At 34.9% G+C, this 14,009-nt stretch overlaps 1 protein-coding gene across 2 annotated transcripts; it reads left to right on the top strand.

Moving 5' to 3' along the window:
* Positions 1–4,241: 4,241 nt before the first annotated feature.
* Or52s1b (olfactory receptor family 52 subfamily S member 1B) lies at positions 4,242–6,021 on the top strand. Of its 2 annotated transcripts, XM_006229914.1 has the most exons (2): positions 4,242–4,269; positions 5,072–6,021. In XM_006229914.1, exons 1-2 carry the CDS (start codon positions 4,242–4,244, stop codon positions 6,019–6,021), a joined length of 978 nt encoding a protein of 325 aa, XP_006229976.1. The 2 variants fall into 2 exon arrangements, with proteins under 2 accessions (XP_006229976.1, NP_001001282.1); NM_001001282.1 differs by lacking the exon at positions 4,242–4,269 and having other exon boundaries at positions 5,077–6,021.
* Positions 6,022–14,009: the final 7,988 nt, after the last annotated feature.

The following is a 14,009-nucleotide window of genomic DNA, read 5'->3' as shown; positions in this document are numbered from 1 at the left end:
AAACCAAACTCAGAGTCTTACTTCGTTAAGCTTCTGGGAATAATCATATCAGGTTATTGAGCTCTCTGTGTGATTCTAATTATTTTGCATAGGCCATCAAGAGACAGAGATGGCTCAGTAGGAAAAGGTGTTTGCCAAGCTTGACTGCCAGACTTCCCTAAGGACCTCAATAGTGGAGAGAGAGAACAGATTCCCAAGAGCTGTCTATTGAACACCACATACTGCCTCAATGTCCAGGTGCACATGCACCAACAACATAGCTCACACCTAGAGTATAATAAATATAAAAATATGCCATCAATATAGATTTGGAGTTATAAATACATTTTAGGGAATAGCAACAATTTTAGTACAAAGACAACAATGCCATAGATGTGTTCTATTAATATAGAATATTCTCTTATATAAGAAGACTACAAGTATCATAAGCAAGTTGTGAAATTTCAAAATTTCAGTTTACAAAAATCTGATATTGGCACTAAGATTTTTCAAGAATATATATTTAAAAATCCCCAAAGAGTCTGAGGATGGGGTAAAAGCATAAGCTGGCAGAGCAAATGGGGCTGCTTTACTAAACAGAACACATTTTCACATTAATGTTTAGATGTAGTACAATTCTCATCAATTTACTATTTCATATGTCTCAACTTTCTATGCAATTGGTTATGATAAATTATGAAAGCAATACATGAAATATTATAATTTGAATCTAGACATCAGAGAAATGAAAATAAAACCACCTTGTGATTCCTTCTGATGTCAATCATAATTGCAGACTTTAAGACACAAACAAAAATTGGTGGCAAGGACGTGGATGAAAGGAAGCCCAGTATACTTCTGGTGAGAGTATAAACTAGTCAATGCACTATGAACGTCAATAGTATTTTTATCAGAAACCTTTAAATAATAACTTAGGTATATATAACTTCCATATGACTTGGGAACAATCTTCCTGAGAATATGTCGTTGCAAGAAAATAAAATCATCTGGAAATAACCATATAATCAAGTCCATTCCAGAAAGATAAATATCAAATGTTTTCTTTCATTGGTAGTTTATAAGGTTTTATATACATAAAGTAATATACGTAAGTATATATGTCTATATGTAACATGTATATAAATCAAATAGATAAATACACATAGACATAGACAAAGACACAGACACAGACATAGATGCAATACAATTCTCCAAAGTAGAAGCAGAACCATCTAGGAGGCAAATAATAGAAAGGGAAGGGAAGGATGAGGACACAGAAATATCAGGGAGCTATGTTCAATACATACATACATGTATGAATACTTTAAAGAATTCTTCTGAGACTTAAATAATCCTGCTGGGAATCCAGGCTGCAGAGAGTTGACGTCTCCCAGGGCAATAGGCCTTTTGGATTCTGCTGTAATTGAGATACAGTATCTATATGGAGCCTTTTGATGCCAAATTTTAAACTCCCTATGGTTTCTCTTTCTGATCCCATGGAGAAGTCATTCTCCTTCCCTGCCAGTGAGAATCAGAAGTACCTGGAAGCTGTCCATAATAAGTTTAAATGGAAAACTATAAGTCATGAGAGAACAGGACTTGCTCAAGGACTCATCTTGGTCCACACAAGACACCTAGTGAGGTAAGGACTTCATAGTAGCACTCATTATGCTATGACTTAGGTGAATTTCTGGCTGGAGGAAAACTAATTAGACCAAACATAAAACACAATACAATGAAAGGGAGGAAGCAGGTAAGTGCCTTATCACAAGGGTACCAGGGACAAGTGGCATTGATAGACCAAGAAGGGTGTAAAATAATGCAAAGGTGATATGTGAATAGAATCTCCAACTCTGCTCAGAAGTTACTAAAATTTCCTGTGTGGGTAATCCCAAGAACAACTGCATGTAATCATTGATTTCATAGAGAGAAAACTAGCCAATTATCTATTCAAAAATGTATAAAGAAGTATATTGCAAATGATTACTGTTTCTTAATATTTTGAAATATGTGTATCAGCTTGGTTTTTTATTTCTTTCTGATGACTACAAACATAAGTATTCATTGTTTCTTTACTTATTGTAACACTTTCCGGAAACAAGAAAGCAATGACTATGTTCTTGCTGTTTAAAAAACAAGCATCGTAATAAAGGTAAATTATATCTAGTCCACATTCCTTTTAATTCAGCACTCATTACAGACTCCTTAGTTGGATGCATATCCATTTAAATTATGTTTCTTTGTTTTTAAAGTGCTCAGTATAAATGTGCTTGTGTATATATTGTTTGTTTTATATTAGTTTATAAAAACATGCACTATTAAATTATGCTAACTAGATAACAAAAAAGCATAATTATATCTAATAAATTTATCACTGAATGTTTGGAATAATTCAATAACATTTATTATACACAGTGTTATAGTAAGGACTCACTGCACATAGTTTTATGTATACATATAAAACTCATAGAGTTCCAATTCATTTGGTTACTCTAACAAAATATTATTTTAATAGTGATTATTAATTAATGTTTTAAAAGTAGTATCATTTTTTTCTAAAGCATTGATTATTTCAATCTAAGCCTCATATTTATTATAAAATTCTATATTTTGTTAATTATATTTAACATTAGTCTTCACATTCTGTGATTTATATTATTTTAATTTTTAATTTCATGATTGAAGTTAGGTTTGAACTCTCTTTAATTATCGTATTGCACACTTGCTAATCACTTCATGTGGATTTTTTCCTTCATAGATCACCCTTACTTTTTACTGAGAAAAATGTTTTTACATGAATAAAGGTAAGAAATAGCAAAGTAGAAAATTTAAAAATATCTGTGTGTGTCTGTGTTTCAAGTATCTTTCTTTTTTCTTTTTCTTTTTCTTTAGTATGGCTTGTTTAGGTTTTTATTAGTTTATCTGTTTTATTTCTAGAGAGAGAAGGAAAGAAAGAAAGAAAGAAAGAAAGAAAGAAAGAAAGAAAGAAAGAAGATGAAAGGAAGAAAGAAAGAAAGAAAGGAAGGAAGGAAGGAAGGAAGGAAGGAAGGAAGGAAGGAAGAGAAAGAAAGGGCAGATAGTAAAGTTGCGGAGGTGAGAAGAATCTGAGAGAAGTTGAGGGAGTGAAAACCTTGATCAGAAAAAAGATCAGAAACTTCTCAATAAAAAAATATTAAAAGCAGTAAAATGTAGAATAGAATATACAAGACCTAATTTTAATAAATATGAGGAAAATAAATAAAAATACACTACTCTAGATGTACACACATGAAGTCAATCACAGAGCAGAGTACCAGTAAAACTAAGAATATCATTAATTATATTGTGCCTGTTAGTTGTAGTAAATGATCATGATTGTTTGAGTGGGTACATTGGAAAAGGTTTTATTGAAAGAAGGTCTAAGTGTTAGAGTTGCTTCTTTGTGGAATTCAAAAGTAGGAATGTCAGTAATTATTCAACAAAAGCCGTGGCGAGGACTCATCCTCATGCTGAACATAGAGTGATATCCATCATTTCTCTCAATAGCACCATCCATACGGTGTCACAGAATCAGGGTAATTTAGCAGTTGGATATGGCACAAGGATTTTAAAATCCTTACCTGGGCTATAAATAGGACTTGTTTTCTATAAACTCTTTAAATGTATGTAACTGACTTAATCTATACTCAGCTAAATACATAAATAAAATTTACATTTCATAATATATGGATTGTTCACAGAAAAAATCTGACTCAATGCTATCTTCTGCTCAGCATTTGCTGTGATTCACATAAGCCATGCCCTGAGACTTTCTAAGGCTTCTTAGATGCATGTGTCCAGCTGTCTCAAACTCAAAAGAATATACATCCCTGCTGACACTGTAAGTAAAATCATGAAGTTAAACAAAGTATTTGGATGTGAAGCTTCAAAAACAGGGTAAACATCTAAAATACTATCATTTCAATTCATTATTGAACACTCCAGTTCAGACAGTGTTGAGTAATGGCTTAAGGGATGATTTCTACAATTAGGGACTCTGTAATGCATAGATATCCATTATAATGAGTATTAAAAAATTAGGACCAATGATATTGTCTTTATTAAAACAAAAGAAGTAATTTTACACAGCAACTTAAATAATATCCTCATGATCTGTAAATAAAATTAGTATAATAAGTACATGCCAATATGAAGCTGATAAAAGTATCAAAGGATACCAGCAAAAAATTCAGAACAATGGGAAAATCAGAATAGTATGGATGGAATAGAATACTGTAGAATCAATGTACAGGAGAGCAAATCACCTGACTAATCTGATACATAAAAGGAAATTATGGGAGGAGAGACCACCTATTACAATCAAATTTATGCAATAAATAAATCACATAAGCTAAAGAGTGAATATCAATTCTGCAGCCAGTGAAGGGTCAAGAAAAATGTTCTGCCTTGATCATCTTCTTCCTCTGTCCTCATCCTAGTTTTGATATCACATTAATAATAATCAGGCAGATGTACACATGTCTTCTTCCAATCATTTCATAGCATTGACACATTTTCCTAAGTATTTATTGTCCTGTGTCAAAATTCTAAGTAACATATCAACTGGCATTTACTAAAACATTTGCTGAGATCTAAAAGTCGTAAATTCTGCACAGGATATCTCCTTTTATCTCTCATATGTCTTCTATGACTAATGTTTATTCTTCTATAATCATGATTCTCACACACTAATTTCTAGTTCACTTTTTAAAAAGCAAAAGTAATGCAAAATAATATAGCAATAAAAATATAGATGATGACATATAGATAAAAGGCATTAAGGTTCTTCACTGCATGGAAGATATAAGAATTAAATTTATTTCATTAAAGAAGTAACATGATTTTCAAAGACTTCACGGTTAAAAAATCTAAATCTGAAGTTTGGTGATGCTGTTTTAAAAACAGAATAACTACAACTTTAGTTGATTCCATATAAGATGAAATAATTTGTACGTATACATTTACAAGAATTCCAGTAGTTCTGTGGAATATAGTCACCTATATTGACTTCCTCTTAAATATTTTATAAATTATTATTATTTCTTTCAAGGTAACATCCACAAACTTTTGATACTCATCATGTTAACATACAATGAAACTAATATCCATCCCTCAACCTTCATCCTCATTGGTATTCCTGGGTTGGAGGCAGCACACATATGGATCTCCATCCCTTTTTGCATGGGCTATATTTTGGCATTAGTGGGAAACAGCTCACTTCTGTTCATCATCAAGACAGACTCCAGCCTCCATGAGCCAATGTACCTTTTTCTCTGCATGTTGGCAGTGGCCGACCTTGTGGTGTGCACCACAGCTGTTCCCAAACTTCTCAGTCTCTTCTGGTTTCATGATGGAGAGATTCGCTTTGAAGCTTGCCTCACTCAGATCTTCCTAATTCACTCTTGCTCGACCATGGAGTCTGGTTTCCTTGTAGGAATGGCCTTTGACCGTTATGTAGCCATTTGTAACCCATTAAGACACTCAGCTATTCTGACACGCACTGTAACTGGGGCAATGGGTCTGGCTATTGTACTTCGTGGAGCAGCCTTTCTCAGTCCTCACCCTTTCTTGCTACGTTGGCTTCCCTATTGCAAGACTAATATAATTTCCCATACCTACTGTGAGTTCATGGCCCTCATCAAGATCGCCTGTGCTGAGACGAGCATCCGCAGAGCTTACAGCCTCATTGTGGCCTTCCTCACTGGTGGGGTGGACTTCATACTGATCATTTGCTCTTATGTTCTCATACTCAACACAGTCTTCCATCTTCCTTCCAAGGATGCCAGACTCAAAACTCTGGGCACCTGTGGCTCACATGTCTGTGTTATCTTAGTGTTCTATACCCCAGCCTTCTTCTCCTTCCTCACCCATAGGTTTGGGCACAAAGTGGATGCACATGTACACATACTTGTGGCCAATATGTATCTTCTCGTACCACCCATGTTAGACCCCATTATTTATGGTGTAAGAACAAAGAAGATAAGAGACAGGTTCCTTAAATTGTTTCATTTCCAAAGACTTTGAACTTATTTTGCTGTTGAGTAACAGCAAAAGAAATATTATGCTTTTGATTTTACTTGTCTTTATTAAGATCCTTTGTTTTCTAGAATCAAGTGATTGTGTTGTTTTCTGAAAAAGTTACTGATCCAAATGTCATTTCTACTTAATGATTTTCTTAGAATTTCAAGAACACTTTCAACACAAAATATAACTAATCCAATTTGGAGGTCTTAATTGTTTTATTTCAAAATGTGGCCTCACTTTATTATTTTCTAGAATTTTTGTTTATGGATAATTTTCTTGCATGTCAATCTATGTGCACTCTTTGCATGCACAGTGCCCGCACAGTTCAAAGAGGACATCCTATCTTTTGGAATTGAATATGTGGATAGATGTTAGCCACCATGTTATTACTAGGAATCACACCTAAGCCTGCTTCCTGAATGAACAGTCTTAACCACTGAGCCATCAGTCCAGCCCAGAGAGCCTCATTTTTCTGGTTTCACATGATCATTTAAATCTAATCAGTCAGATTATTATGAAGTTTATTTAAATATTTGAGTTAACGTAAGTGCCTGCGCGTTACACTCTGAGAAACATGAATCTAGATATGTTTAAAAACCAGGTTTATAAAACAAGCAAGAAGCATTGCAGAAGGATAGATTTTACTTACCTTCACTTGGACATTTAGACAGCACTTTACAGTCCTCTCTAGAAGGTGTGATTATTTCCTGCTTGTACCTACCTTAATGTCCATCCTTTGTTTTTCAGGGGATCTTTATCAACTAATCTAAAAATCGGTACACTTAAAATTGTGCCCTATCTATCAGAGGACAAGGAAAATGTCCAAGTGATGATTGGAGCTAAATATCCACATTTAAAGATTTTAAATTATGACAATGTTGAGAGCATTTAGTACCAGGAACCTTCCCCAGCTGGCACATTGCTAACAGGGAGGCCTGCAGAGTAAATAAGGAGTCAGGGAGGTGAGGGAGGGGTAGGGTTTAAGAGGCCCAGGAATCTTGCAGCTCTGACTATCAATTTGCACTGCTTTATTTATACAGGCTTCACAGAACCGAGACAGACTAATGATTATCCAAGAAATACAGATTACGGGATTGATTTTTCCTTACATGTCCAGGTTTACAAGTTTAGCCATAATTTGAAAATACATACAAACCAGGTTTTATTTTTATTATCAGCCCTATAACTCAAATTTAAAGTATCTAAAGAATGTCTCCTCCAAAGCAAACATTTATTGTATGACAGCCTGCTCGTAGGCTGTAGGGGTTTGCATTTTAAAAGCAGTGCAGACGAACAGAAATATCTGAAGAGACCTTCCTATGAATAGCAAATACTAATTCCTAACTTCTTTTACTATATGTTTCATCATCTATGCTATAAAGTAGGAAAAGAATCTCACTTACAGTGTTCTATTCCTCCAGAAGTGTGCCATATGTGACCCTTTTCTTTAAACTACAATTTCAGAGCTCTAAGTGCATTCTAAAGGAAAGTCTTGTATCTGTAACCTTTCCCCCTATCCAAACAGAGTTTCTGTTTACTCCGCACCAATTATACTGTTTGAGTTTGCTCATGGGCAGATACCACAAGATCTCTGCAATAATAGCCCATCTAGGGATTCCCAGCTCACTAGCACTTATCTGTGTATAACAATCTACAGATCAGAAGAAAGACCTCCAAATAGTGACCCGATAAAATTATGTTTAGACATGTCTTAAGAAAGACTCAGACATTCTTTTCTCTGGAAAAGATATAAAATTAATTATGTAGAATTTCCCCAAGAATCCAACTTGCAGAGTCCAAAACCCAAAAGCAAGAGAGAGAATGACAGTGATTGTAACATACAGCTCAACTTTGCTGGAACCTGGTCAAGCAGCTGTGCTGGCTTCAGGATTTTCACTGTTTCCAGTGGGCATAGCTCTGCCAATGTAGTTGGTTTTCCAGGTATAAACATGTCCATGTAGTTTGTTTTTTATATAAGAGTATAAGTTCTGACTTCTGATACTAACATTTTACTATTAGAATTACCTGGCATTGTTTATTTTATATCTTCAAAATGTTTGGGTTGATATTGTTTTTAACATGCATAGTGTTCTGTGTACATTTGTCTCCATAAGAGTAATACCCAGGAAATATATTTATATATATTACATGTCATCACATATTATGTAATAAGTGCATACTTTTCTTAATAACATCATTAATTACAGTAAAGAGTTATGGGATTGCTGCAATCTCAAATAGAATTAACTATGAAAATACTTATTTCCACAACTGAAATCATACATCAACATTTATAGGACGTGATATAAATCAGAGCGAGAATGAGAATAGGGGGATCTTAAAAATGGTAATGACATGTGACATCTGTGGTTGGCTATTAACCACATATTAACAAATCATATTAACAAGTTTCTTATTGTTCACTACATTACACAATTACATATTTTAATATTTGCTTAATGGCAATATATGTGTGTTAAAATCCCTTTTAAATGTTTAATAAAATGATTTTTATTAATAAAAATAAATAATAATGTCCCAAAATTTGTCCCATTTTGTACATTTTGTATAGATATGCCATTTTGTTTTTCCATTCATCATATTATGCTACTCTTTTGAGGTCGTTATTATACATTTCAGGATTATATTATGATTTGGAAGAAGTCTGTTCCTGGACACATTTTTGTGAATTTGCTGGTAAAACACTTTACTCTTCGACTGTTACTGTATCGTTTGGTTTTGTTACTAGGGTTTATTGTTTCTCATGAGTGAATCTTACCATAATTATGCAGAAATTATAAAAATCATATTAAAAAGACTACCCATAGCATGTATGTGCTCAAATGTAACTACAGAGAAGGAAACACTACAATGGAAATTCCATTCTGATTTCCATGATTTTTAAGTTTTCTGCCTTTTTCACTATGTGAATGGAGAAACACATAAATTTTCTATTGACTAGATGAAAATATAAGGCAAGAGCTTCATCTCTCAAAATAAAATAATGAGAAAATTTGACAATTGTTTACTGGATTTAAGTTTTTACACGTGTTTTGTGTGTTTCATCACTTAACTTATACAACTTCATTTAACATAATGTTCACAAATAGGAAATGGTCAGTGGTTGTACATTTGTGTATTCTATTGGCCAATGAGTAGACAAACAGCAATCTAAGTCTATGTTGTTTCGATATCCTAATTTTATTATAATCTTAATTTTATCTACAACTAAATTTCAACAAAGTTCTCAGAAATACACTTTCTTATAGACATGGCTGTCAAAGATTATTATTATTACATCTGTGTCCTGTAACAACACATTATTTAATACACATTTTCATCTCTTATATATTTTTATTATTTTTATTAATCATTTTATTCATTTACGTTTCAAATGATACCCCCTTCTCTGCTCTCCCTCCATAACCCTCATGACATTTTCCCTCTCCTCCTCCCCCTTTGCCTCTGTGAGCCTGCTTCTCCACCCACTTATCTACTCCTGCTTCACTACTCTATCATCCTCCTACACTGGGCCATCAAAACTCTACAGGACCAAGAGCCTCCCCTCCCATTGATGTCAGATAAGGCCATCCTCTCCTACATATGTATCCAGAGCCATGGATACCTCTGCCTATACTCTTTGGTTGGTGGTTTAGTCTCTGGGATCTCTGAGTGGTCTGGTTAGTTGACCTTGTTCTTCCTATGATGTTGCAATCCCCTTCAGCTCCTTCAGTCCTTCCCCTAGCTCTGTCATTGAGGTCCACAAGGGCAGTCTGACGGTTAGCTGTGAGTATCTGCATTTGTATTGGTCAGGTGCTGGTAGAACCTCTCAAGGAAAGCTATACCAGGTCCCTGTTAGCAAGAGCTTCTTGGCAACAGAAGTAATATAAGGGTTTGGCATCTGCAGACGGGATGGATCCCTAAGTGGGCCAGTCTCTGGATGGTCTTTTCTTCAGCCTCTGTTTCACATTTAGTCTGTTTCTTTCCTTTGGATGGGAACATTGCATCCTATATAATTTTTAAAGGATGAGAGAAAATATGTGAGTTTAAAGCACAGTTTTTCTTACTAAAAAAATTATTATGGAGGTTTGTGTTTTTATTAGGAGACATTGATAATCTTAAAGTCACTAAAATTAGATATTATTTTCCCAGTAAACCCTGGAAATTTTGTGGCATAGTGGATGAAGGAATTCATAACTTCTTAGAAGATACCATTATCAGGGAGAGTGTGGATGTTTTATTTAAATCACTGTATTCTCTTTTTTTTAATTGGATATTTTTAAATTTACATTTCAAATGTTATCCCCTTTCCCAGTTTCCCAGCCACAAACTCCCTATCATGTCCCCATAACCCTTCGATCAAGTTGACAATTAGTTCTTACCCATAACAAAGGACAACCTTGCTAGTTCTGTTAGATGTAAAACTTTGGAATAATAAAAATTTATTATTGTATTTTGTTTTATTTTTATTGCACTATATATATGCATATATATTTATATAGTGATTCAGATATTCCATTTTATAATAATTTAAACTCCAAATGACTATAATAGCTGGCTCAAGGTAATAAGAATATGTAAAAATCTGCCAAAATTGTTGAATGTCCAATATACATGTTCTCAGAGGAAGGTGGGCTAGGTATCATTCTTAAATTCTGATTTCACTGCCTTTAAAGTTCATAACATACACAAAATCTTTTGTACATTGCTGTTCAGCCTTCTTCTTCTGCATCCTACCTTTCCCAGTAAAATGGTTCATCAATATGATGCACAGATGATGAAAAGTGTTCCCGAGAGCCAGAATCTTGTCACATTCTTGGTAAAAATAACTTCATTAGACAAGCTTCTTACTTAAGGAGTAACAGTGCTTTGGGATGTGAGTTAAAACTTCAGTACATGTTCCAAAAGAAAGAGACATTTGCTTCTGTGCACATGATGTGTGTCTGGAAATCTTTCTACCAATCTAGAGTGTGTGACGAATGCATGGACAGAAAGTTCTCCACAAAATTTATGGGGTAACTTTCCAAGATAGAATGGGGTGACTTCTAGTATGATCAAATTGAAGCTCTGCAGAGAAAATTCTCTAATGAGTCAGGCTTAAGTTACCAAACTGAACTTAAAGTGTTACTTGTTAGATCATTTCTTACAAGTTGGTGATTATGAATGGAGGATCCCAGAGATTTAAAAATAAAATAAATAAAATAACACATAATAAATTAATTAAAATGAACTAGTACCATTTCTTTTGTTCTTCTACTAGAAGTTGATTATAAAGGTCTATTGATGGAGACACCACATATTTTAGTCATAGAATGTGAAGAAATCAAGCAGAGACTGACGTAACAACTTCCTTTATCCTGGCTAGCTTACATTGTGCCAGAAGGTAATATACAGGCCTTGAGGTGGGATCATGATTTTTTACCGGGTTATGATCTCTGCTAACTACTGCCTGGCAATGTGCATCCATTAGTGCAATGGTGACACAAATGTGGTGGATAACCAAAGCTTTGTGGTTTATAAATTCCCACTCTACAGGCAGAAATTCATATTTGCAAACCTGACCAAGAATCCATGGCAGGAGTGTTCATTATACCCTAGAGGAACATCTATTACTGCTATTTTACAGAATAAAAATAGTATCAAACTTCTTTCTAAATATTGTCATTATACCTATAATTAGTGCACCCCTCCTCCATCTTTATAGAAGCCTTCTATTGTAACAGAAGGGACTAGATAGACTGTGGGTCTAGTAAAAACTAAATACCACTTTTCTGCTAAAGGAATACAACAATAAAATGACTCGGAAGAATATTCTGCTAGACCCGTAGATCAGTTCCTCACTAAATCATAATCAGGAAACTCCTTTCAGTAGATAGGAACTAACACACAAAGCCACAATGGGACAGTGTGTGAAGAGTGACTTTGGAACATTCAGTGCTAAATGGGTTGTTTTCATCAAACCCTTCCCTTCAGGGCTTAGGAAGCTATGAGGAAGAGAAGGCAGGAAGATTTATAAGAGTCAGGAATGATGGATGCCATCAAGAAAATGATGTCTTCCAGGTACAACTTATGCATATATGAGCTCACTGAGACATGATCTGCACAAGTTCAAGCCAGACAGGCTCCCAGCACTGAGAAGGGGAAGTCGACATGAGCTCCCATCCCTAACTAAGCAGCTACCTCCAATTGGCATCTGCTTACAAAGGAAAAGTTAATTTTTTCCATTGGATTCTCACTGAATATTAACTACATGATGTTCACCTGCAGAAGTTGGACATCACAAAATGAATTCAGAAGCATTTTTCCCTAGATTTTTACTCATATTGGTTTGTTTGGGCAAAAACCCTGTTGACTATACAAACAAAAATTGTTTGTGGCCAGAGGATGCAAAGTGTTTCATGATAGAAACACAAAGAAAGCAAACTGGTTACACATTTGGTGACAGCCATAATCTTCAAACAGATATGACTCCAAGGCAAATACTTTATCAAAAATTCTTTATTAAAAAAAGCAAAAAGGGACACCATCTAATGTAGAGAGAGCAAAAGCCAGGTGTGGGGAGATCAGTACACATTTGAATTCCATAAAAACACAACATGGGAAACCATACAACATGCACAAAAGACCTCAATAGTAAAATAATAATAGTAACAACAATAATAATAAAATGTAAAGAAAGGAAAAGTGAAATGGAAAATGAATAGATAGATGCTCTGACTAATCATTATGACACAAAATCCTCCAAAAATGTCATTGGTTTTGCTTTTTGTGTCAGGCCCACTCTTAAGAGGAAGTTGTTTTGGACCCTTTTCCTCCTACCAGGATGCCTCATTCAGTCTTGAATAGAGGGTTTGTGCCTAATCTTATCTTACATTGCTATGCCATGTTCAGTTGATATCCCTGGGAGGCCTGTTCTTTTCTGAAGGGAAACAAAGAAGTGAATCTGGGGGAGAAGAGAAATGAGGGGGAGCTGGGAAGAATGGAAGGAGGGACACTGCTGTTGGGATATATTATTGTATGACAGAATAATAAATAAAAAAGAAAAAATAAAAATATATAGCTGATATTTTAAAAGAAAGTAGTTTGTATGCCCACTAAAACTCTGTTGGAGAAAACTAATTTTCATTTGCAAGTGGTTATTAATTGGAGATAGTTTCTGGGTTTGTTATGGAAGTTTGTGTCCTCTTCTTCTGTCAATACTAGGACTCCTTCTGTTTCAGACCCATGCAAGCCCTGGACATGCTACCACAGTGTCTGTGAGTTTATATGTGTCTTGATCCTGCTACGTTTAGAAGGACTGTTTCTTGTTTCCATCCTGTCCAGCTCTTACAGTCTTTCTACCTCCTCACCCTCAAAGTATCATGAGCCCTGAGGGAAGGAATCTGATAGAGATATCTGATTTAGGACTTAGCGTTCCAAGGTCTCTCAACACTCCCTGCATTGTCTGGCTGTTCGTCTCTGTATTTGCATCCATCTACTGCAAAAGGAAGTGTTTCTAATGATATCTGAGCAAGGAACTAATCTATGAAGTATACTAATCTATATAGTATAATGTTTGTAGGTGTCATTTTATTACTTTAGCAGAACAGTAGTAATCTGTTTGCCCCTTTTCCCTGGTCAATTCAGTATCAAATTCTTAGCTGTACAAGCTGCATACAAGGATGGATTCAATCTCAAGGAATGGACCGCAAATCCAATCAGATGGAGGTTCGATGCTTCCACAAGTTTTATGCCACTATTACACTAGCACATCTTGTAAACAGGTCATCATTGTAGATCAAAGGGTTTGTGGCTGGTTTGGTGCTTACCCTTCCTTTTTATACTATGCAAAGTATCTTCCAGTGCCATGAACACTAGTTCATAGGGTAAAGGCTCTAGGTAGTCACCAGATCAATATCTCTATATTCAATGATTTATGTAAATGTTGACTCCAACAACAAGGGCATGCCATCAGTTTATGGGGAACAACCAATTTAAATGATTTAAAG

This window comes from Rattus norvegicus, chromosome 1, assembly GCF_036323735.1.
Source record: "Rattus norvegicus strain BN/NHsdMcwi chromosome 1, GRCr8, whole genome shotgun sequence".
In the NCBI taxonomy this organism is placed as follows: Eukaryota; Metazoa; Chordata; class Mammalia; order Rodentia; family Muridae; genus Rattus; species Rattus norvegicus.
The sequence above is the reverse complement of the archived record's forward strand: the minus strand, read 5'-3'. Positions and strand labels throughout refer to the sequence as shown.